Consider the following 25,958-nt stretch of genomic DNA (forward strand, 5'->3'; position numbering starts at 1 on the left):
ACACTGTCTCTTAATCAGCCTTTTTATAAACAAGACATTCTTTACCTCTAAGTAGTAAGGTGGTAATTTTGTAACCTATAACAATAATCCTGTGGAACTTGTGACTTAATGGTTGAGTAGTTTGTGTTTTGCCTTTCTTGGTGTAATCTCCGATGTGTAGAGTGTACAGTGTCTTTCTCCAGGGCCTCTTGTTTCCACTGCAACCTGTAGTTTGTTAGGTTCTGTTTGCTTAGGCCAGAAATTCTGCTGGCTGTAAACTCACAGAGAGTTTGTTACTGTTTCTAAACCAGTGTTTTGCTTATATTTTGGCCTATGCTATGAGAAGTTGATTCTGTAGTTCCACTCTTAAATATTAAAAAATCATAAAGTCACAAAAGCTCAAATAATGTGAATCTGAGGCTATGGAGCTTGTGGACCATGGGGCAGAGCTGTATTTCTTCTACTCTTTCATCAATCCCAAACCAAACTATATTGTGTTCCCCATTCTTTGTGGTCTTCTATCCAAAGTCTTAAGCGTAGGAATCTGTGGCTCAATCAGTGACCTGGGTTTCCTTTGGTTTTAGAATAACTGGGCGTTACAGTTCCTGATTTCTCATGTATTCTAATTCTCTATCTGAAAAATAGGGATGTTAGGTAGTGGTTCATTAGAGACAGACTGCTGTATTTTATTGAAGATGTCTGGATCACAGTAATATATAGGACTTTTTTGTTTGTTAAAGAGATGTCTTAAATTAATAATCCTTTTAAAGAAAAGTAATCTGACCTGAATTCCTGGTTGCAGTAAGCAATAATGGATATCTTTAACTTTGGGTGGCAGTATATCTCAACAAACATTCCTAGCAAGTGGAAACCTCAAGCACTGCTCATTAAAAATCATTTAGCAAAAGGTGGAAAATTTGTAATGAAGAAGCAAAACATGCATAATTTAGCAAGTGTGTGGAAGCTCCAGGCTGTAGGGTTTGAGAAGAGGACAAATCAAGGATACCAAATAGAGAATGAATATTAAAAAAATTTATATTAAAAAAAAAAAAGTCTTTCCTGCTACATTCTTCTGAAACTCATTCTTCGGACAGACAAGACTGTTAATGGTTGTTTTTTCTTTAAACTAAGCAACAAGGTGGCAAACGGGGGAAAAAACCCAACCAAACCACAACCCACCTCTGAAACTCTGACTCTGGAAATCCTTTTAGCTTGTAGCAAGTCTCGGAGTATGAACCACTGTCTTCACCTGTCATAGTGGCACTTACAGTCCTTTTAACACTGAACCTTCCAGCTGCTTCTGTTTCACGTTTTTCTTATCGTCTAACACTTCTCTGGCTGCTGTTGTAGTGAAGTGGATTCTAAACTGAGCACCCCTGCAACCACGTGCAACGTTACTAACAAGTGTTAACCTGACTTACTCTGGCTGCTCATGACATCTTCTCTGATGGCTGTTGTGCCCACCTACCTGGGGAGGATTTGCTGAAAGAAGCAAGAGCAGGCACCAAGGCAAATGTGTGTGGTGGGGATTTGCATGTGTTGTAGCATGTGTGAAGTGCAGTTTACACTTCATTTTTAATTTTTTTTTAAATCAGGAACTTGATTTTAGTTGTTCTATTTAAAGATTGATGTAAGGGATCGGGAGGGAAGAGTTTAGATTATCTGCTATTTTGAGATGACAAGACATAATGTTAATCTTAATGTAGTGAAGAGCTCCAGTTTTGACAATCCATGACTCTCGAAGACACATTTTAATGTCCCAGCACTCAGTCTTCAGGGACTTCCTTATCACTTGTTCTATTTTGATTTTGGATTTAGTTTTCTTTGCCTGCTACTTCTTGTTTAGCTTTTCCATTTTCTTACAATTTTAATTTTGGTTATTTTGGGGCCACTTCTTGATTTTTGTTTTTCCAAAGGATGCAGACTCTGATAGTGGGGATGATTCGGACAAGAGATCGTGTGAGGAGAGTTGGAGACTGATCACTTCCCTGAGAGAGAAGCTGCCCCCCAGCAAGCTCCAAACCATTGTAAAAAAGTGTGGCCTCCCCAGCAGTGGGAAGAAACGAGAGCCTATTAAAATGTACCAGATACCCCAACGTCGACGTCTTAGCAAAGACTCCAAATGGGTCACCATCTCAGACTTAAAGATTCAGGCCGTGAAAGAGATATGCTATGAGGTAGCACTCAATGACTTCAGGCACACTAGGCAGGAGATTGAAGCTCTGGCCATTGTTAAAATGAAGGAGCTTTGTGCCATGTATGGGAAAAAAGATCCAAACGAACGTGAATCGTGGCGAGCTGTTGCTCGTGATGTCTGGGATACAGTAGGAGTTGGAGATGAGAAAATTGAAGATGTTATGGCCAATGGTAAAGGAGTAACTGATGTGGATGACCTTAAGGTGCACATAGACAAATTAGAAGATATTTTGCAAGAAGTGAAGAAGCAGAACAACATGAAGGATGAAGAAATAAAAGTTCTTAGGAATAAGATGCTAAAAATGGAGAAGGTTTTACCTCTGATAGGGTCTCCAGAGAAAGCTCAGTCAACTGTAGCTAATGCTAAGTCTCCAAACTCTACCAGTGTGGGGGATGTGGATAAGAAGCCCGTGGATGACTTAAAAAGAATTGAGAATGATGATCTTGCTAAAGAGGAGCGTGTTTCTCAGTTAATGGCAGGTGATCCAGCTTTCAGACGCGGGCGGCTCCGCTGGATGAGGCAAGAACAGATTCGATTCAAAAACCTGCAGCAGCAGGAAATAGCGAAACAGCTTCGTCGACAAAACATGCCCCACCGGTTCATCCCACCGGAGAATCGCAAGCCCCGCTTCCCTTTCAAAAGCAACCCCAAGCACAGGAACTCCTGGAGCCCAGGCACCCATATTATTATCACAGAGGATGAAGTGATAGAGGTTAGAATTCCAAAAGAAGATGATAAGAACAAAGATGAAAGCAAAGAAAAAGAAAGTAGAGCTGCTTCTAAAGACCCTCAGCAGCTGTGGAATCTTTATGGCCCCCAGAGGAATCAAGATAATATCCAAATTAACAGGCAGCAGTTAAACCCACAGCCACAGCCTAGCAACCAGCAGCAGCCATCGCCTCAGTTGCGCTGGAGAAGCAATTCTCTCAATAATGGCTCTCAGAAAAGCTTGCGGCGCCAGACATCGGGCTCCTCGGAATCCTTGCACTCCTACAGCGGGCAGCAGCACCCAGACCTGCAGACTTTCCAGCAAAAACGGCACATCCACCAGCACCGCCAGCCTTACTGCAACCCCAGCAACGCAGGCACTGCAGAAGGCAGCACAGCCAACTCCCACCCCAAACAGACTGACCGCCTTAACCACTGCACCCAGTTTGTGACGCCCCCGCGGATGAGGCGTCAGTTCTCAGCACCCAACCTCAAAGCGGGCAGAGAAACCACAGTATGATTAGTTGGCCAAGAGTAGTCTGGGGGAGGAGGGGAGCTGAGACAATTCTGGCTTAGCATTACAAACCTGCCAGGGTTGGCTTTGCTCCTCGTGCCTTGGGGTTTGGCCAGGTAGAACTTTGAGTAACTCAACACAGAAACACAAGGTACTGGCCCCTCAGCCCCTTCGGTTTGCATGTGACTTTTGTTGCAGTTTTAACCACGTTGATTGGAAGAACGTTCTGGAAAACTTGTAAGAACTTTTTTCATAGACTAGAAGACTTGGAGGGAGGGATGTGGAGGGGAGAATGTCCCTGCTAGCTCATTTACCAGGGTTTTTTTGTGTGTCTTGGAGTATTTTTCTAGTGCTGAAAATATTGTCTGGAACTTACAAAGTGCTACTTTCCTCCAGTGTTTTATGTAGACAATCAAAAGAGGAACCTAGTTTATAGCATTGAATGTTTCTTGTGACCTTTTTCTTAGCAATAAGGAAACTGACCTTCTGTTTTTTAATTGATCTGGCTCTTCCAACAGTATTTCCCACTCTTAACTCAATTTCATAATAATAATAATAATCATGATAAACCAAAAGTTGTCAGCTGACAAGAAATGTGGCTTTTTTATAGAGAAATAATGAAGAGCTCTTGGGTCACAACAGTCCTATGCCCTGGGTAGGAGATGTCTTTTCACTTCCTGCTTAAGTTCATAATGATTTGTATGACTGTTGCTGTGACAGTTAAATCTGCCTAAATGGAGTTAAACCTCCTAAATGGAGAATATATAAATACTGCTGAAGCAATACTTCGGAAATAAGCTTTTTCTAATTCCTATTGTATCTTTAAATAGAATAGTTTTTAATTATTATACAGAGTTTGTAGAAAGCAACTAGGATTTTTCAACACTCTGGTGCAGGAAGAAGCCTCAGAATGCTAATCCTTTTTATTTTATGTTCTCAGCTTTCTTGAGCATCAGTCTGGGGGATGTTCTTGAAGTTATTACTCTTATGAAGATTTATAGATCACTACTTTGAGTTGGCTGAATTCTCCTCAAAGATAGGAGAATTGAGCTGTTTCACCTTAATGTGATACCTCATGTTAGTGCCTCTGGTCTTGGATTAACCCCCTGTTTCAAGACTTGTTTAATACAGGAGAAGGTTACTTTGAAGAGAAAATAAAATGAATTTTCCTTCTCCCTGTGCTCAAAAAAGCACATTAAATTTTTATTTTGATCTGAAGAGGTCTGTGCTTGCAGGTGACTTGCCATAAGATAAATACTTGCAATCCCTGCTTCAGATTGTTCCAAACAAATTACAGAAAAACTATTGATTAAGGAACAGGCTTTATGAGCTTGGGATTTTATCTCAATTGGAGACTCCCAATCTTAATTCTACACTTTTATTTTTTTGAGTTTCTTGAAGTGCAGTACAAAATGATACCTAGTTTTAAAAACCTGTGGACTTACGTATAAGCCAATCTAAACTTCTGAGGACTTACTTTGCTTTGAAATTTAACTTGAATGCCATTTTAAAAACAAAATTGGCTCCTGTACACCATTTGGTAACATAGGTCCACCTTGCAGTGTATCTGTATAGTTAAATGATTTGTGCTGTTTTGTACAAATATTCTTAATTACTTGAGGTTACTTATTTTTTTGATAAAATATAAGCCCTACTGGGAATTGTTACTTCTGGTTGTAGGTGCTGGTTGCAACACATGGTAAGTGGCAGCCACGCACTCTTTATGTATTGATTAATGATGTGTCAGCTCTGAACTCTGCACATGTGTTACTGATAGGATACTGGCCCTTGGTAGGAGATTACAAAGTCAGTACTCTAACTCTCTGAAAGACTCAGCTGGTCCCATCACATGGGACTCTTTTTTTTTGGTTGGTTGGTTGGTTGTTTTATGGGCAGATTTAATTTTGTGTCCAAGTAGGGCTTTGTAGCTTGCATTTGTCTCTTGCTTCGGTCTACTTGAATGAAGGAAATAAAACAGCGTGTCCGAAACTGTCTTACGAGGCTTCTCTTCTTTTAAAGTAGATGAGCAATCCTTTGAGCTTGAGTTGGAATTGCAAAACGAGTTTTGGGCTGCAAATCATATTCTGCTCTTGCTTTTGTTTCAGACTCCTGGTTTAGTAGTGCATTGCACTTTGGTTTTGTGCATAGCAAGAATAACGAGTTCTTTCATATCCTCAAAAAGCCTTGGACTCTCTTAAGGAAACTCTGCTTCAGGAAATCCTCTCCATTCTGTAGGAATATGTGAGCCAGAGTTAGTCTGCATGGGATAGGTCATGAGAGATGACCAAAGCAGTTGTATCTTGTGTCCTATTGTGACTGCCTGTGTGAAATCTTCATACGGTTGAGCATGGAGTCGTTTTCAAGTCTATGCAACTACATGTCCTCACCTGAGATTAAAACCTCCTACTTGATATTTTGATGCTTGACTCTCAAAAGTTTTTGCCAGCTTACTTCAGCTTAAAAATCTGAAGAGAAATATCTGTAAATGCTCAGGTGGTGGTGGTGCTGCTGCTGGTCAACAATAGCTGTGATCAGCCTGTCTTACCCTGCTGTCTGAGTGCAGCACTAGAAAAACACCCCTGCTTATAGTGTTGTTGCTTTTGCCATGGCCTTCAGGAGGGAATTACAGAAATGAAACTTGAGGGGGGGGGGGGGAATGCTATAAAGTTTGCCAACTCTTAAGAACTGATTATTAATTTCAGTGCAGTGCCTCAAATGATAAGGGAAGCAGTGCATCTCCTTGCACTATTCAGAAATACACACACCTTTCACTCCAAATTCTGTATTAATGGGGCTAAAGAAGAGTGATGCAGCTGCTTCCATGGAGTGACTGTGTGAAAAGGCTTTTCAGGTTTATGGCAATGTGGCATCCATGCCAGGAGTGCTGGTTTAGGAAGCTTAATTGCCACTGCAGAGTGCTGATGCGCTGTGTGCTTTGAAAGCTGCCTTGTATCCACCTGTGCCTTAGTGATGATTTCTTACATACCCTCTAGGACTCACTAGGGACACGTGCATTTGGGGGTGGGGTATGTGTGCCACTAACGCTCCTCTGATTGACTTCAACTTCCTTTCTCAAACTGAATGTAGGGATCTGTTCAATTAGAGGGTGTTACTTTTGTCAGTACATTCAGCATAGTTTCAGTATCTCCCTCACTGTTTGTTCTTTATCCTTTTATATGTTGAAATTTGTTCTTTATGTGTTGAAATTTGACTCGGATACTTCCCATTGAACCACTTCAGGAGCTGCCACATGAGAAATCTATGCTGTGTACCCATTTGTACTGTAAAGAAAGCAGTGAGCTGCCTTTGAATGAAATGGAATTTTCAGATCTGTCCATTGTTTAAGAAAAAACAAGTTTTGGATTGTCTTAAGAGCAGGCATCTGCCTTGTGAAAAGCAGAACTGGTTTGTATTGTAACAAGTGCTCTTTCAATAAACTATGAAATACTCTTTTAAGTGTCAGACTTGTCTCAGTGAAATGGAAATGAAACTTGATTGCAGGCTTGTCCTGGTTTTACCTTTTGTCTTGGGGTTGGTATTGTTCTAGCAGAGTTCAAAAGATTTGTTTAATTGTTCTTCAGTCTGATTCCTGTAAGCCTGTCCACCCTGATTTTTCTGCTCTTACATGAAAAGCATCCAGCACAGATTTGTGTCTGCTCACCCAGAGCTTATTAAAGAAAAAAAGGAAAAAAAAAAGGAAAAGGCTTTTCATAGCACAAAGAGGATACATTTCATACTCCTCAGTGTTATCCCATTGTACCATCTTGTGTGGTATTTATCTAAATTCTGGAAAAAAATAGAGCTGGCTGTTCTCTATTTGCTCACTGAGGACAAAAGAAACTGTTCTGTGTACCTCAAATACAGGAGGGAATGGCACACACTACGGTTCCTTGGCAGAGATCGGGTAGATCCAAAGAATGTCCGTTGTTACGGTGCAGTGTGCTGCTTAAGAAGCTGGCCCAGGCTGGTCTTGAAAAGCTTGGCCTAGTCTAACTGTATGATTTTATTTCTTTGTCCTCACACCATACCCACCACCCTGGTTTTCAGATGGTTGGTGCTTGTTGTGGCTGTAGGTATTTCCAGGCCCCTGGGCAAAATAAACTTTGCATTCCCTTTCTCCACATTCATGGAGCTAAAGATACCAAGGGTTTGAAGGGGTGGCTGTGCTGGGTTCCAGGGAGTCTGGGGCATGGGCCTTCAGGGCAGCTTCTACATGGACTTGTTTTTCTTTTCTAGCAGCTGAGGCACTTTTCCATCAGTACTAACAGTTAGGTGTGTATTGCAGCAATGGCCTGTGGAATGTTTATCTGGAGAGCTGACCAGTCTCTCACTAGAGCAAACCAGCCCGTTTTACAGAGCAGTCAGGGCACCTTCTGTGCCCCTGGAATTCATCTATTGCTCCTGGAGTATCAGGAGGCAATCCTCAGCCTGTTTTTCTGACCTGTTTTCTTTTTTCATTATGGGAAAATGAACTTGGATTCTTTCACTTAGCTTTAAAAGCAATGTCTGTTAGCGTGGGGTCGATAAACAGTGTCTGCTTATCTTTAAATACCTAGTTCATCTAGGTATTTAAATGTACAGAAGATACAGTTAATGGGCTCACAAGGCTGAAAATAGAGAAGACAAGAAGCAGGTCTTTGAATGAATTTAGTGTGCCTGGATTTTTCGTGCTGGAAGTAGAATTTTGGAAAATGGAGTGCTCCTGAATTCTGACCCTTCCCCGTGCAGCTTTTCAGTTTCTCTGAAAGAATCTGATCAAAGATTCTACTTAAACACTACTTCAAGAGCTTTTCATTTCTCCAGTCTAGGTGCTCAGAATGGCACACTCAGATTATCTACTTCTGACTACAGGAAAATGTTATTTTGCCCTTCCTGGCAAGTAAGAGAAGCCTTTTTCTGTCACTTCACATCTGACCTGTTTTATCTGGGTTTCAAATGTAATAGTTATCTACATGGATGGGAGGACAAAATACCATAGGGAGTGCCCTTGCTGTTGATGAATTTCTGAGAATTCCTTGAATATTTCAGAGTAATAGATAAGCCTGAAACCTCTGCATTGAGCTGGAAAAGTTTATTCATGAATCATTGAGTATTTCAGAAGGAACAGCAAGAAAAAGGATGTATGATTGTTTTGTCTGTGGTTCTTTTGCTGTTGTGCTGAAGTTTCCTTACACTATGAGTAAGTGACCACCTTAGAGTGCAAGGAGCAGAGACAACTAGAGAAGAAGCATTTTAGCCAAGTGAAATTTCAAGAGGAAACTAGGAAATTGAAATGCAGCCCTCACACAAAGGCCATATAGCTCTAATAGTTCAGTTTTCCCTCCCTAAAGGTCATGGGTATTGAAAATTCTGCACTTCCAGGTGGTTGTTTGTAGAGTGCACAGCTACTGTTTAATGCTCCCTCTATGAAATCCTCCTTGTAAACTTAAAGGAATGTTGTTCAGGCTTATCTCCTTTCCAGATAAGGTCTTTCTGTTTGAACTGGTGTTAAATTCGATGCAATCACCTTATGGCACCATTAAGTACTCTGCTTGCTGTATGAAAACAAATGAATGTTACTGTTCCTGTGGGAAGCTTAATTAGGATGGGAGGAAGGTGTAAAGCTTTCTTTCCATAGCTGTTCCACTTAAGAATGCATCACTGCAAACAGCACATTGGAGAGAAGTTTAGGATTTGGGGCTGTGGAAGAAAGAAGGTTGGAATACGATATGTGTGGCTTGAAGAATGCTTCTTAAGACTTCTGTAACACTCTTAGCAAACTGGTGTAAGTCTTGTACAAATATCTTGAGAAGCCAGTTTAATTTGTGCAGTACATGCCAAAGGATTCTCTGGTAAACAATAAAGCACAGTTGTGAGGTAGGCTTTGAGACTGGGAGCACAGTGTGTGGTCTGAATAGCCTGAACTTGGATTTGTTTTACCAGCAAATAAAAAAAAGGGTCACTAGGTCTTAGTAACATTCATTTCAAGGTATGATTATGCTCAACAGGAAGAAAATGCTCTTACACCAGAAGGTATTGTTGAAGTGCTCCTTGTGGGGAAACCTTCTGCACAGACTGCTCTGCCCACTTGCCAGGGTGGTGGTATCTTTTTTTCATCTTCTGATATACTAAATACACACATGAGAGTGACACACCCTGAGAGGGAAATCTAACTGAAACCAAAATGTCTTCCCCCCACCCCTAAAATCTGAAATGAATTTTTTTTTGTATCAAAAGGCAAATCAGTGGTGCTGTTAATCCTCTGTTTGAGAAAATGAAGGTGAATAACCATCCCCTTTAAATTTATTTCTGTGCTTTTCTCTATTTCTTCCTCTTTCTTACCTCCCTGAAAGCAACAAGCAGGTTCCCCCCAAAACCCCTTTTCCCAGTCTTTAGCAAAAGATACCTTAAACCTTTCCCTCTTAGAAATAGTATGAGCATGTATATCTGATTGCTTTTACAAACAACCCTACTGTCTTAATTGCATCGCCCTCCATCTCTTCTCTTTTTCAAGGACAGATTATACTAAAACAATAGATGTTGGTATGTGACCTCTGAGCATTAATGGAAATGTCTTCACGTATTTTTCTCTGTGTCTGTCATTCCATCTGAGGTGTTAGTCTCTCTTAACTGTTCTCTTTGCTTTTGTCTGTCCTCCTACACGGTATCTCCTCTCTCCCCACAGGACTATGAAAGTAAGCTGCAGGCCTTGCAGAAGCAGGTAGAGACACGCTCCTTGGCAGCTGAAACAACAGAGGAGGAGGAAGAGGAGGAAGAAGGTGAGTTTGAAGCTGAAAAATCAGTGGGATGTAGCCAAGCCTGAAGGAGCAGTGGCTGTATCATCTCTTGCAACAGATAGGAAGCTTGCTTTGGAAAGCTGCAAAACACATCACACCTTCTTGACCTGTAATCTTCCCAGTTAAATACCTGCACAAAGAGTAAGTTCTGCGTGAGCAGTGGTTGGACAGCCACAAATTCAATTGAAGCACAAATTGGATTGATTACAAGCATTCATTTGGTGGCCTTGCTTTTGAAGGAATCTGTCTCTGCTTGGCACTAACAGAGTTCAGATGTCTTAAACTAAAACAATACTGTTGCCTAGGTTTCCTTCTTTTAATTTTGAAATCCCTTTTTCCTCCTTTGTAGGAATTCCTAGAATTCATGTTGTGACATGTCTGTATAGCTCCATTTACAGATGGTAGATGGAGTTTATTGTTCTCATAATACTTCCTTTCATCCCACTGTTTCAGCATTTGGCCTTAATAAGTAGCTAATTTAAAATAATAAGAGTAGAATTTATTTTGTTTCCTGTCTTCCAAATCTCCTCACTTGATCTTACTTGTATCTCCACAGCTAACAATGAGGAAGTTTGAATCCAGTTTTTCCTCCTTGAATAATAAAAACACAAGGCTTTGTGTTCTGTTCCCTTCTAGAAAAGGGGTTGAGTACTTGGTGACATAGCAGTAGTGCTGAATGCTGCATGGGATGGTCTAGAGAAGGCGGCATAGTGTTTTATTCCTCTGCTTCTTTGCTCTTCCCTAGTGCCCTGGACACGACATGAGTACGAACTCGCACAGTGGGCTTTCAGGAAGTGGAAATTTCACCAGTTTACTTCACTGAGGGACCAGCTCTGGGGAAATGCAGTGTATCTGAAAGAAGCCAATGCAATCAGTGTAGAGCTAAAGAAAAAGGTAGGGATGTGCAGAATATCCTTTTGAATTTTCTGACTCATCAATTGTAACTGTATAATCCTGTTTCAGATGCTCAGAGTTACTTGTAGTCTTTAAAGTTTTGTGTCTCTTGCTTATTAGTCTGGGCTTTAAGAGGGTTCAGAAAAGCATGAGTCTGATTCAGACTCCTGGCTGAAAGAATATCCATGCATATCTCCTTGATATATTCCAATCTTCTCAATTTCCCTTTCACTGTTCCTGTAAATACCATAAGCACATGTACAGCTCACCAGGGCCCTGTCTTTGCCCCTTGGCTTTTAACTTCACATGGTCATTCATCTTCCCAAGAGAAGTGGGGGCTGCAGGATGTGCTAGCTCTGTAGTTTTCCAGGCATCTGCCAGCTGTGAGAATAAAGGCAAGATAGGTGTACTCAGCTGGAAAATCCATTTTATGCCATTTTGAGATCAAAAATAGATGTTACAAAGCCTGGAGTCTGTTCATGGAGACAAAAGTCAAACTGGCTTCATTCAGTACTTTAGATCAGGACTGTGTCCCCTTCATGATTCTGATACCTGAACTCTTGGAACTAAAGTAACTTTTCTTTTTCCATGCAGGTGCAGTTTCAGTTTGTGCTGCTGACAGACACCCTGTACTCACCACTGCCACCGGAGCTTTTGCCCACTGAGTTGGAGAAGACCCGTGACAACAGGCCTTTCCCCCGTACAGTGGTGGCTGTGGAAGTCCAGGATCTGAAGAATGGAGCAACCCATTACTGGTCCTTAGAAAAACTCAAGTATGTAAATATTACTGGAGAACAAACTTCCTTATATCCAAGGAATTTCACTGAAAAATTCCACCCATTGCTCTTCATTCTCTGCTGTACTTGTTCTTTTCTGTGTTCTCCAACGTGCCAGCTTTCCAGACAGTGTGGCGTGTTTTAAATACCAGCATTCCAGAGTCTTAAAATACATAACCCTTTGTTCTCCAGCTCTTTACCTTGCTTCCACATGGAATTTTTGTAACTTGAGGTTAGATTTTATTTTTTAAATCTAAGAAGGTTCATCACAGCTCATCTCACTGCATTATATTTTTTAATCTCCTTTTCACTGCCAAGTTTTCCTTGCCACCTGCTTCTGCATAACCCAGAAGTACAGGGCATAATTTGTAATAATTGTTGTATAGGTGAGGTCAGTGTGCCCCTCTTCATGTTCTCTGGGTTTTTATCCATGCTCTAATACTTCTTCAATCTGCTTTCTGTGCAGGCAGAGGTTGGACCTGATGCGTGAGATGTACGACAGAGCTGGGGAAATGGCCTCTAATACCCAGGATGAGAGTGAAAGCACAATGACAGGCAGCGATCCCTTTTACGATCGATTTCACTGGTTCAAGCTGGTTGGAAGGTATGTGACAATGATCTCAACTGCTGGTACACTGGTAGCTCTTCTCAGGTTTGGATGAGCTGTGACTATGAATGTGGTTATAAACTGTATGGCCACTGGTGTTAGTGGTGTGTGTAGTCTTTCAGGGGTTTCTCATAGACATAAAATGCAGTGAAGAGCAGAAGAAGCTCTTTAGAATGTTGTCAGTTCTGGTGTAGAATCTGATTGAACTGAACCTGTAGTAAGTTATAAGTTTATTTTGTAAAAAGGTTGCTAGCTAAGTTCTATCTCAGATCACTGGACCGGGGCCTTACTGCATATGTGGTTCAAACAGTTTGGTCATATCCTTAGGGAATACCTCATACCTGGTGGGATTCTCTTGTCTTTGCTGATGTTGGCTGCACTGTTACAATGTCTTTATTTACAGAAATGCGACGTGTTGGGAGTGAGAGTTGTAGCTGGGTTAAATGGATACATGCTCTCAGGAGCTTCTATGTTCATTTCTCGTTTGCTTCCTGCTCCAGTTCAAGGATGCTCTTTTCCTGACTTTGTGAGCAACCCCTTCCCTTACATTTCATTGCAGTCCAGGTGGTTTGAAGCCATGGCTTGTTGTTCAGGTGGTCTCTGTGCTGATGGCAACAGACAGCTGTTAAATGAAGCCTTCTTCTTTCCCCTCACTCTCTTAATTGGTATTCCGTTAACTGATATCCAGCTCCCCCATATTCCATGGCTGCGTCAATGAGCGTCTTGCTGATCGCACGCCCTCCCCCACTTTCTCCACGGCTGACTCCGACATCACTGAACTGGCTGATGAGCAGCAGGATGAGATGGAGGACTTTGATGATGAGGCCTTTGTGGATGACACTGGCTCCGACGTTGGAACTGAGGAGGGATCAGACCTCTTCAATGATGGGCGCGACCCGTTTTACGACCGATCCCCTTGGTTCATTTTAGTGGGAAGGTTGGTGAGGTTATTGTGAGAATGGCTAAAAGGGACCAGCTCTTGCTGTAGGCTGCAGTGGCTTTGCCTTGTGCTGCACAGAATATGTGTCAAGCCAGCCAAAATACCTGTGTAGGTAAATTGGAATTGCCAGAGAATGAGTGTAGTTTAACTTTGAAATTCCCATGTCAGAGGCCACGAAGACCTAAATAATAAGTGAGAAAATAACCCTTAGATTGACAGTGCAAGAAAATCTGTTTCTAGATAAGATTTGTAGCATAGAATGAATGTGGTTTTGCTCGTGTACAGTGTTTAAGCATTATTTGTAGACTGGGATCACTAAAATAGTACTGTAGTATGTATTGTAGAAGAGAATCTCAGATTGTGGTGGAAAGTCTTTGAGTCCAAGCCAATAAATACATTTTTGAAACCTCATCTTGCATCCTCTGTGTCTGAAAATAAGAAGTATGAGGAGAAAGAAGAATGGTCCCTCTGGATGAGGAAAAGAGGATTTTTTGAGATGATCTGGCTTGACTCTGTAGCAGGTGTGTAGTGAAAGGTCATTCCCATCAAAATTCACTGGCTGGTGGTGTTTTATCAGCACTTTCCCCATGGACTGTGCTTGAAATTCTGAAAGAGGTTTGCATGATGTATTTCAGATGCCGATCTAGATTTGATTAGGTATTATCAGACCTCTGATAATTAGGTATTATCAGACCTTTGTGGTGTTGGCCCTAAGGACAGCAAGCTGCATTAAAACTTGTAGTCCTTTGTGCTGTTTCTTTACTTCTTTCTCAGAGTCTCACTCAAACACGTTACTCATGACAAGAAACAAAGGTTTTTAGTGACTTTGCTCCCATTCCTTCTGCTCTCTCTCCTCCACTTAGGCTTTTTAGTGTATTTAATCACTCCATAAGCCAGTCTACTTGGTAAAACAGTAATGGAGGTGGTTACCACGAGCGTTGTACGAGAGATGGAAAGATTCTGTGCCTGACAGAAGGGAGGAACAAAGGAGAAGAGACCCGAGCTTGACTTTATCCTGTTCTCTGCCCGTAAGCAGGGAAGATTTCATGGTTGGGAAGGCAGGATCCTTTTGTGGTTTCTTCAAATGCAGGAAACTTGATTGCATTGTTTGTGAAAACGAGGGGCTGAGTTTGGCAGTCTTTTATCAAGCTTTTAGGTCAGTTTAGCTTTATTGTCTAACCTCATTCTTTGTCTTTAGTGGACCTATCTACAAGGGAGGATTCAAACTGGGAAATTCCTCGATTTAGTCTCTGAAGGAAAAAGTAAAGTTCCTAAAGATGCAAGAAACTGCATCAGTCCTCTGATCTCTGTGGATTTGTGCCCTTATGTGCAATGTCTGATATTGTGTTTTATACAATTTAATTCTTCCAGGTTAATTTTATACACAAGGGTCAGTGTGGGAAAGCCATCTGAACTTGTCTGGAGGTGTTGGTCAGCTAGTGAAAGCCATTGTGTGCTGTTGGTGAGGGCTAGGACGGTGTGCTTGTACCCTTCTGGTGTACTCAGTGTATTCCTCTGCTCCGTCTGTTCACTCAGGGCAAGCCCATCAGTGCTTGGGAATAAAGTTGAGCTGTTCACCTTCATTTCAGAAACTCTTCAGGAAGCACAACACAAGCTGAGCAAATACAGTGTGCAGTGAAAACAGTCGTTGCCTGGCATGGTGCATCTTGCTTCCTGGTTCTGTGGGTTAAAGGGAATGCTGAGCTCTGTCTGTGCAGACACACGTAGGGAGCTGCAGCAGGGAAGGGTGCTAGCCTGAACTGTGGAAGCTGCACACACCAAGGAACTCTTCCTGGGTTGGGAATTGTATTGAGGAATGAAACTTTGTATTCTCTCCAAGCAGACAGTTGAATGACTTCTTCCTAGTTGTTGGTTTCTATTCTATTCCGTTCCTATTCCTATTCTCAGCATGAGAGAGCGAGCTCTGTCCACAAAAGGCTGTTAGACTGTTCTGTGCCACTGAGTAGAAACTATTTTGATTCTTCAGTGTCTTTGAGCATGAGAATTCTACTTTTGACCAGCGGGACTTAGAGTATCAGAGGGTAGATCCATCTGCATAGATACTGTCTTGAGCATAAGGTCGTGTTCAGTCTATAACAATCCCCAAATTCCTTAATGTGTTTAACTCTGTCCTGGTTTATATGATTTGGAATATGGAGGACAAAAAGAAAATCCCTTTTAATATTTTGGGGGGGATGTGTATGGGGTGTTCATCAGCAATAATGCCTCCAGGTTACGAAGGAGAGGAGGAATTGATCATGTAGCTATCCAACTCTTTTGGCATCACAATGGGCTTTTCTTCTCTTTCTCTGTGCTGCACCTGTCTTTTATTTGTGCTATAACTTTTAAAGAAAAGGAAAAAAAAAGAGCTGGTCCCTTTAGCCATCTCTTCTGGCATGCTGGACTGTCTTTAAGACTGATTCTATTTAATGGTGTGACATACCAAGCATTTGCTATGTCTGTAAGGGAGGTGGGAGAGGACTGTGGGGTATTTTATTTAAATCTTTATGTGTTTATTTAAAAAATAATGTCCTGGGTTCAGTTAGGATAGAGTTAATCTATCCTAGTTGGGCTAATCCATGACAAATATCCATCATCATTCTGATTTCTGTTGGGTTTGGTTTGATTTCTTTTTATCAAATTTTTTTTTGTTAAATTTCATTTCTAGTTTTGTTGTGAGTATGCCATTTTACCTCACCAATCTTTCTGCTAATACAGCTCCCCCTCTTTCAGTCTGCTGGGCTAAGGTGCAGGGGGACACTTGTTTTATAGGATGTGTGGGGAGTAGGAGTCCTCCCAGATGTGGGAAGAGCAGGAGGAGAACCTTAAATTTCATGCACTCCTGACTTGGTACCGTCTTGTGCTAAAGGGGATGGAATGGCACTGGAAGGCAGCATTCCTGCATAAAACAACACTTCTCTCTGTACAGCAAAGGTGCTACTGCTCTCTGTCCTGCAGAAGAGATCCAGCATTCCCATCCCCAAACAGGAAGCTTAAAACGTTTTGTCTCATGTGCTTTACTTTCTCTGAGCTTTAAAGTATCCAGCTGAGCTGGGTGACTGGGTGTAAGGGAGTAAAGGAAGAGGAGAAATGTATTTTACTTTGGGAATCTCATTTTCCTGAGGTGTCAAAACGGTAGTTGCTTCTGAAGCTGAGTGCTCTGGCTCTGATGTGGTGGGCAGCAGCTTCAGAACTTTACCCCCATGCAAAGAAATATGTTTATTTTTCACACAGTTAATGCTTTCCCTTTCCACTAGTTTGGCTTTCAAGTAGGAAGTCTTCTGTAATGACTGCCTGTGGTAGTGAGTGAAACTGCCTCTTCCTGTGTACATATGGATGCAAAGCTATTTAGATTCCTTTCTGTGGGGAAGAATGTCCATTTCCCTAGCTTGAAATACAGTTTTCAAACTGCATTCCATTTTTCTTGTTGACCCTAAAGCTACATAACTTCCTGAACTCCATCCCTGGTCCAGTCCAAGCAAATGATTCCAGTTTCTTAGTGTGAGGGGCTGTGTTCTTGTATGGTGGGATGCTACTTTCTCAGATGAGCGTCACCTGAAATTTCAAAGCTAAAAATTAAGATGTTTTCTTGGAGGAAAAATATAAAAGGAAACTTCCTACTTTGTTACTTTAAATTTAGTTGTTTCTCCCTTTCCCTGCTTTACCAGTGCATCCCTCACTTTAGAGCAGACTGAAAAGGAATTACATCCTAATCTCAGTCAAGTGTTACGTTGCAGTTGTGGTGGTTTTTTTTCTTGTTGTTTGATTTCCTTCATTTTTTGTTTTGCTACTTTTACAGCCTTATTAATCATTCTCTTCTCCATTGCATTCTGTCACCACTTTGGGTTTTAGTAGTGTTATTTTTGTCTCTTTGGTTCACAACTGACACCTGTTTGACTACCTGTCATTCCAAGATAATGCCTTCATTCTGGGATGGGCACGGGAAGCTCCTTAGCGATGTGTCACAGGAATTGAGTCCGGATTAGTCTTGCTGTGTTCACAGAACAAATTCTACAGCTGATGTCTCCAGAGAGGCAGTGAACATCTTTATTACTCTGTCCCTTTTTGCCATGTAGCTCTTTCCCTATGAATCTTGAATAATAACAGTTATAAATTTGAGGAATTAATTATATTTAACAATAAAGACTAATAAAAAGAACTGTGAGAAGGAAATCCAGTTAAACAAATCACTGGTGTTTAGCATAATGTAATACACATAGAATAATAATTACACATGTAACTGGTTAGTCACTTTAAATTTAATGACTGGTGAAACTTTTATGCATCTCAGGACTCTGCTGAACTCTAAACCAGCTCCCATAATTCATTCAGCCTTCCTCGCAGAGAGCTGCTCTTTACCTGACTCTTTAGGCTCCTCGGTGCTTCAAGTGTTCCTCAGGCCCCTCACTCTGAAGTGTGGTGGTCTAAGAACTTTTGTAATCTGTTGCAGAAATGTAAAATAACTTTTAATTAAAGATCTATGCAGTCCAATGTTGTTCTAAAATAGACCCTGCTTGTATATTACTCTAAAAGTTAGGGCAGGGCAGGTTCATGCAGTACTGGGCCTAAACACCACTGTTCCTATTGCCAGCTATAATTCCCAAGCCATTGCTCTAGAGTACTGCCTGGTGTTTTGTTGCTTGGGTTTTGTTTTATTTAAAGAAACAAAGATGGCTTGCAGGCTTTCACTACCTGTACACTTGGGAATCTTCCCAGAAATCTAAGAGATGACTTAAGGTCTATTGGGGCTTTCTGATAACTCAGTGCTATCACATGCATGTAGAACAGGGAGAAACCAGTCCATCTGTTTTGAAGAGTGTTTTCATCTGTGCAGTAAAATGTTTGAGGCTGTGTGAACACAGTAGATCGATTCCCTTTTAATTTATCACTTCAAACTACATTCAGGGGTGGAAAACTCAAACAATTCTTTATAATCAGTAGTTCCTTAGTGCACTTCTACAGTCTGGCTAACAGCTCCATTTACAACTGTAGCGGATCTAAAATCACCTTGTAGAAAGCCATTATCTTATGTTGTCTCCTTCATATGTTTTGTAACTCACTAATCTGAGCCCTGTGTCTCCACTGTACTCTGGTTTAGAGCACTTTGTGGCTTTGACACTGCTGAAGAGCCCTCTGTGGACAATCCGGATGCGTGACCACAGTGCAGGTCTATTGGTTGGAGTAAACTAAACTAACTGAAGAGCCAACCAACTACTGCGGTCTGGTTTGGCAGCTGGTTGCCTAATGCTGTTTGTTTTTTCTTTCCTTCCTGTTACCAGAGCATTTGTGTATCTGAGCAATCTGCTGTACCCGGTGCCTCTTATTCACAGAGTAGCTGTTGTTAGTGAGAAAGGAGAAGTCCGAGGATTCCTGCGAGTAGCAGTGCAAGCTATAGCAGGTGAGACACTCTGGGAGCTTTCCATTGCAACTCTCTGGGGCACTAGGAATAGCTGCAGTTGGTTTTTTTTTTTTTTATATCAGGCAAACAAATAAAACCTGAATGATTTTAGAATTGCAAAGAACACTTGCTCTTTATTCTGAACTTGCTTTTGAGATGTTTTCACTGGGGTGAATCGTACAGACCAAGTGTGAATAAATCTTGAGATAATGCTACTGGTCAGAAGCATTTAAAATGGTGTTAACCACTAAAGTTTATATCTGACAACTGATGCAACACTGCTTTTTTGAGACAGTGAAGGGGTTAACTAGTGATAATAACTCCAAAAAAATTAAAGGTTTTCTTTCTGGCACCCTGTATAAACACTGGACAAGGGAATATCACGTTTGATGGTTGTGATGGCTTGCAGAAAAGTTCTACCATGTGTTTGCTCATCTCAAAATGTCCTTTTTCAATACACAAAGATGTGTTCCTTCAGGCTCTGAAAGGCACATGAAGTTCTTGAACCGACAGTTTTCAGCATAGTATAAACAAATCAGCAGTTTTCTGTTTCACTAATAGTGTGTTGAGATGTAGAAGCTGCTTTAATGCACTGTTTTATCACCAAGAATTGTGAACTCTTCAGAAGAGAAGGGTATATAAGGGGATGATAACTGCTTCACCCAGGTCTGAACTGCTATTGTATGTGTGCCAGATCTTAACTGCAGTCTGCTAGTCACTGCTAAGATTTTATACTCTCCAGGATGGGGTGAGCTAGAGGAGTTTTGTGGTTGGTAGTTAGCCATGTCCTATCCGTGCTGGTGAGAGCACAGACACTTCCTGTTATTTGTCCTTTCTAGAGGTGGCCAACTGCCAACATTTCTTTATTGTTTAGGTAGGGTAACCCTGGAAGTTTCACTCTCCATGGGAACCTGTAATGAAATCTGAGTCTCTGAAGATGTTTAAGAATCGCCCTGGCAGGGACTAGAACAGCAAGTGAAATAAAATCAATTTTAATGTGTACAGAGGTCTCATTTCCAGCTTGCTTTGGTCTCCTTAGCATTAACCACATATTTCCAAATAAATACTCTTTGTATCCATCCAAATAAGTAGACTGCAGCATGGCTAACAGAAATTCAGCTGGGGGCATCTCTTGAAAAAGGGCCATGGTGTTATTTAGTCCCGAAGCAAGGCTTCAGATCACAGAATCACAGAGCTGTAGGGGTTGGAAGGGACCTGGAGAGCTCCTGGGGTCCAACCCCCTGCCAAAGCAGCTCCCCAGCTCATATTGCACAGGGCGGCGTCCAGACGGGGCTGGAATCTCTCCAGAGATGGAGACTCCACACCCCCTGGGCAGCCTGTCCCAGGGCTCCCTCACCCTCACTGGGGAAAAGTTCTTCCCCAGGTTGCTGGGGAACTTCCTGTGCTCCAACTTGCAGCCATTGCCCCTTGTCCTGTCCCCACAGACACTGAGAAGAGGCTGCCCATTTCCCCCTGTGTCTCACCCTTCAGATATTGAAAACCATTGATCAGTTCCCCTCTCAGGCTTTTCTCAAGGCTGAACTGCCCCAAAGCCAACAACACATTCTGAATGTTGGAATTTCACCTGCAAACACTGTGGAAACCATATCTGGTGTTTAACCAGGCCCTGTTGTCACTGTCCACAAAGAGGAGGAGTCAAATGGACAGACTGTACAACCAGAACTTCCTTTCAAACTTACAGCATTTCTTGTGAGGCTTTGCCAGTGTGACTGCTTAGTTTATGGCAGTTTAAATCAACGTAAATATACATTCCCTTGTGGGTCATTTCTATTCCAGTGTGTTAATTCACATCCGATAGAATAATCACAAGTAAATAAATAGTAAAAATTAGTAGACAGGGTTGAATACAAACCGACTTTAGTAAAGATGAGTATATTCCTGATGAAACTACGTAGCTTGTCCTGTTGTTTTTCCACACTTGACTTTGTGGTGGATGATTTCTGCTACGATTTTTCCCCACTGCTTCCTCCCATCTGTTACCAGATGACTGGAACCAGGCCCCTTCTACTTCGTGGGCTGTTTTCTATTGTAATCAGAATTTCCATGTAGATAACTCTGAGGGTTTCTCCCTCTTCTCCCCATAATTTTTTTTTAATTATTTCTTTTCTCTTTCTGTTTTTTAGCTGATGAAGAAGCCCCAGATTATGGCTCTGGTATCCGACAGTCCGGCACAGCTAAAATTTCATTTGACAATGAATATTTTGATAAGGTAACAAGTCTTAAAGTGGAGTTAAATTTCTTTGAGTGCTTTAGAGTTTGCACCTCTAAATAAAGAGTAAGTAATGTGGGTGAATGTGTGTCTCTTACATGCAACTTAATTTTGCAGAGTGATTTTTCTTCAGTTGCAATGACTCGGTCTGGATTGTCGTTGGAAGAATTAAGGATTGTGGAAGGGCAAGGACAGAATTCAGAGGTTACCACTCCTCCAGAGGAGATCAGCAGAATGAACGAGCTAGGTAAACAAGAAATGTGTGGTAGTCTTGGAGAATTGAAGGGAAATTTGAGACACTTCCAGTCAGTTATAGAAAGGGGGTTCTGAGTGTCCTTCAAGAATATGATAAGCAGGGAGAGGTGTAACCGATGGGTTCATGGGATAGCTGCTGGAGTTACTGATTTGCTGGGTATTTGGAACTTCTGATCATCAGCAAATATTTTGCACTCAGAAGAAAAACAGAAAGTGTGATGGGACAAAAATGTTGCCTGAAGGAGTATTTTAAGAAAGGGGGGGGGAGGAGTGGGGAGGATGAAAGAAGAAAGTGATTTCATGTGGGGCATTTGTTTCTCTCTAAGACTTGAAGTCAGCCACGTTGGATGGAAAGATGACCATGGAAGGGTTCACTGAAGAAATTGGTGATCACTTGAAACTGGGTAGTGTGTTCACCTTCCGTGTGACAGTGCTCCAGGCCAGTGGCATCCTTCCTGAATATGCAGATATTTTCTGCCAGTTCAAGTAAGAATTTCTCCTTATTTACACTAGGCAATGAATTTGATTGAGAGTGCAAATAATAGAGGGCGATGGAGGGTCTGATTGAGAGTTTCTCAGATCAGTGACAGCGTGGTAGACCAGAGCAAACCACTGTTTGTTCAGTTACTGGAATTCCTGGTACAAGCCATACCCTCTTTGTGTTAAAGTTTTACAGAAAGGAATTAAGGAGCAGAGTGGATTCTTAAGCTACAAGTTAGAGATGTCTTGAGGTTTTGTTTGATAATGGCTTTTAATGTGAAAAATTGTATATTGTAGATTGTGTATATTTATTAGTTACTTGAGAAAGAAAAATGTCAGTAAGGAAGAAAAAACAAGTACAGGAATTGTGGTCCCAAAGACCAGGGCCAGATAAGACTAAGACTAAATAGCTTTAGGCCACCAGTCAACTCCCTGTACAGTTCTAGCAGAATAAATGTATGGGTTCCTTTCAGTGTGGGCTTCACAGCACAGCAGTCTTCATTCTTCTGGGGTGATGGTGGTGTTTCCCTATGTGATGTGTTTGGGGTTTTGGTTTTTTTTAAAGCTTTTTACATCGGCATGATGAAGCTTTCTCAACAGAACCTCTCAAAAACAACGGTCGAGGGACTCCCCTTGGGTTTTACCATGTTCAGAATGTAAGTAAGACTTTACATTAATAGTAAGTGCCTGTTGCTAAATCTAGGAGTTGTGTGTACCCTTCTTGGTAAACTCAGGAGAAGTGCATGGGAAAGGGGACAGGAGGAATTAAGAGTAGAGAGTAGGATGGGCGGTCAGGTGAATGATGTATCCCCAGTGGAGAGCAAAATACAGATTTATTCTGTACAGCAGATTTAAGTCCTCTGATTCACCTCTGCTTCCTGCCTTTGAATTCCCTGTTTCCCTTCCAGGATGTTTAATGAACACAGTCTAGAATTCAATAAATAAAATACCATGTGAATAGTGGTGCTGCTGATACCAGATGAACTAAACATACCTGTTTTTATGAGCTGTCTAATCCTTGGGCTGAATGCAGCTGCTGCTTCTCCTGCCTAAAATGCCTGATACGGAGGCTTTCATTTTCTCCTGTATTGAGGAGTAGAATTAATGCCTAAAGCAGAAAGGAATGCAGTTCCTTTTTGCTGTGAGCAGCAGGAAGCTGTATGAAATAAACAGACTCCTGAAATTCAGGCTTAGAAGATGGGGTTTTGTATGTCTCACTCTCTTTCCTTACATTGCCTGATAGATTGCAGTGGAAGTGACGGAATCCTTTGTGGAGTACATCAAAACAAAGCCTATTGTCTTTGAGGTCTTTGGACATTACCAACAGCATCCTCTCCATCTGCAAGGACAGGATCTCAACAGGTATTTTTCACTATTCTGGCATAAAGGCTGTTGGTGGCTGTGCTCGTGTTAGCTCTGCGGCTCAGGCAATAGCTGCACATCATGAGGAGGATTCCTGAGTGAGGTAAGAATCCTGGCAGCACCCTGTGTTCGTTAGTGAGCGATGGAATTGTTCTGGCATCTCAAACATGGAAAGCTGCAGTCACCCTACAAACACTGTGGTGGTAAAACGTTGTACTCAGAACTTCAGTAATGAGTTTGATGAGGGCTGCTCCAGGATGCAGTGTCCTCTCAGGGCAAGCAGCCTGGCGCATAAAGAAAGGGAGGGTGACGAAGAGAGATGAGATCAGAGGGAAAGCAAAAGGCTCTCAGCCTCTTGACATGCTAGTGCTGAAGTTGCTGAGCTTCTGAATTTTTGGAATCAGGGAAGGACCCCTAGTCATAGTGATCTTCACAGCTGAAGGGAGGCTGTTTGGATTGCTTGGTGTGGTTAGCCTCCTCCTGAAGGCAGCAGCTGCAGAGGAACCACATGCTGCCTTTAAAAGGAAATGCCAGCTGAGGCTTCTTCCTTTTCCTTAAGCAGTTTTGGGAAATGCCTGTTACCCACTTAAATTTTCAGTGTGGAATGGGGACAGAACAGTTAGAAGTCATAATTAATCCCAGCTGTCAGTAACAAATATATATATGTTTTTAAGTTAGAAGGAAGAAAGGTTAGTCTGAGAAGTGTGCTGTGTCCACTTGCTTTTGTCACAGCTGACACTTACTTGTCTTCATGGGTTTGTGAGGATATTTTGAGAGACAAAAACATGTGAAAAGGCTGTACTAGCTGTGTGTGGATACATACCTCTGTGTGTGTGTGTGTTTGTATATATTTGTTTTGTTTAGCTGCCTGTGTGTTGATAACTTTTCATTTCTCTACAGCCCTCCACAGCCCTCCCGAAGATTCTTTCCTCCCCCTATGCCACTCTCAAAGCCAGGTGAGAACAGCTCTCTAATTCTGTACCTCACAGATCTACTACTGAAAATGAAGGTCGTGGTGTGTTCCTGAGCTACTCAGGACACCAAGAAATGTAGTGGAGTGAATGTTGCAAAGGGTGTTGGATCCAGCTTTGCAGCCTGTCTTCCTTTTCATGTGTTCCTTTCAACCTGCTCTTGCAGGAAGTGCTTCTTGGCTCATTAAAAGGTAGAATTCCATTCCTGAAGTGCTGACTATATTCCATGAGATCTGGCTGTGGCTCTTTATGTGCTTACTGAGCACTTGACTGGAAATTTGTTTATTCATTAACCACTTCATCATTTTCCCTTCTAACACTCTCATTTTGTGAGTCAGTCTTGCTGAAGTGATCCTTGATTTCCTTTGCTTAATTATAACAACGCATGCTGAACTCTCTTGTGTTTGGGGGTTTGTTTTTTCCATTTCAACTTTTAAATTTCCTTCTCCTCCAGCTTTCTCTCACCTGCATATTTCTACCATCCTCTTTTTTTTTGTGTGTGTGTGTGTTCCATTCCCTTTGCAGACCATGAAAGAAAAATTGAGTTGATTAGGTATCTTATGTCTGGCTATGTAAACGTGCATGTGCTGAACACGCTATCCGAGCATGCCAACGTGCTTGCATCCTCTGCTGTGGCTGCTTTCCAGGATGGAGCTGACCAGCTACCACCTTTTCTCTTTCTGCCTGTTCCCAGTTGTCAGAGTGAGAGGGCTCCTAAACGAGATGGTTAGTACTTGATCTGTGGTAGATGTAGAAGTAGTTCCCAAACGTGCTTCAAAATCCCTTTTTTCTTGGTTTTTTTATGATGTGGTATTCTTGGGACTAGGAACTGCCATGGTTGCAGTCATGGAAGGATGATCATGTGCTTAAGTTTAGGGCTATCCAAGAGAGAACTGTAAAGACTCTATAAACTCCAGTGTGCTAGGTATCTCAGGGTTTTTTGTATCACTGGATCTATCCCCTGAAACTTTCTGGACCTCTGATTTTGGTATTCTGTTTGTGAGCTTGGGATGAGATACTGCATATGCAAAAAACAGCTATAAAAATTCTGCTGTGCTCTGTGCAAGTTTCATTTTTGCTCCTCTTCTCTTTTTTGCTCCTAACAGTGCTGTTCCTTACATTTGTATTCTCTTTTATTTAAGAGGGGAAAAAAAAAAGAAGTGACAGGCTGGTTCAGTGTGCCAGAACAAGTTCTAGAACCTGCTTTCACATTGAGTGGAATGTGTCTTTTGTGGTGTTCTCTTCTGGTGCTTTTCAGTTTCTCTGCTCAGCAATAAACTCCAGTGACTTGTGGGTCTGACATTCCTCCTGCTGTCAGCAGCACTGAGTCACTGAGCCTGTAATGAGCTCGTGTGGAGCTACAGGGTACCATGGGTGAAAGAGAGTCACTGCCCTGAGTAATGGGAACCCTAAATGACACTGAAGCTTGCTACCTAACATGATGGAGTTGCAGTGCTGTAAACAGTTGATTCTTATGCCCAGAAACATGCTTTGGCAGGATTAGGCTCTGAAATAAGTCTGGTTCAGCCTCTCTACATACACATTATCTTATCTGACCTGGGACAGGAAACCAGCAGTTTGTAATATGAAGAATTTAAGTTTTCATTTTTATTTTCTTGTGTTGTGTGGGGAACAGGAAATGCTCTTGTGGGTGAGTAATGTTGGGGATGAACATACCTAAGCAATTCTAAATCACAAACTGTTGAGCCATAAAGTAAGTGATGCACACACGAAGAAACTTTTTCTGTAGGTCTGGAGAGACAGTCTTTTTTTTTTGCACAATCTTCTTTTTGCTACACTTTTGCTTCATTATTTAACTTTTAAAAAAAATACAGTATCTTAGATTTTAAAAACAACACTTTGGGAAAGAA

The 25,958-nt window shown here is 41.7% G+C and overlaps 1 protein-coding gene across 3 annotated transcripts in view; it reads left to right on the forward strand.

Moving 5' to 3' along the window:
- The window catches only part of KIF1B (kinesin family member 1B), a gene marked incomplete at its 5' end in the record, with an annotated part of 85,871 nt that overhangs the window by 42,676 nt on the left and 17,237 nt on the right, over positions 1 to 25,958 (forward strand). For 2 of the 3 annotated variants that reach the window (XM_084274794.1, XM_084274795.1), the window contains 12 exons: positions 10,063 to 10,156; positions 10,920 to 11,068; positions 11,663 to 11,841; positions 12,311 to 12,448; positions 13,140 to 13,388; positions 18,671 to 18,789; positions 20,934 to 21,019; positions 21,137 to 21,266; positions 21,601 to 21,760; positions 22,320 to 22,410; positions 22,998 to 23,116; positions 24,017 to 24,072. In XM_084274794.1, the coding sequence (XP_084130920.1) occupies positions 10,063 to 10,156; positions 10,920 to 11,068; positions 11,663 to 11,841; positions 12,311 to 12,448; positions 13,140 to 13,388; positions 18,671 to 18,789; positions 20,934 to 21,019; positions 21,137 to 21,266; positions 21,601 to 21,760; positions 22,320 to 22,410; positions 22,998 to 23,116; positions 24,017 to 24,072 (1,570 nt within the window). Of the gene's footprint in view, positions 1 to 1,895; positions 6,849 to 10,062; positions 10,157 to 10,919; positions 11,069 to 11,662; positions 11,842 to 12,310; positions 12,449 to 13,139; positions 13,389 to 18,670; positions 18,790 to 20,933; positions 21,020 to 21,136; positions 21,267 to 21,600; positions 21,761 to 22,319; positions 22,411 to 22,997; positions 23,117 to 24,016; positions 24,073 to 25,958 lie in introns of those variants that run through there. The other variant, XM_084274796.1, reaches the window with a different exon arrangement.

Source organism: Gallinula chloropus (assembly GCF_964237585.1).
Source record: "Gallinula chloropus genome assembly, chromosome: 23".
Classification (NCBI taxonomy): domain Eukaryota; kingdom Metazoa; phylum Chordata; class Aves; order Gruiformes; family Rallidae; genus Gallinula; species Gallinula chloropus.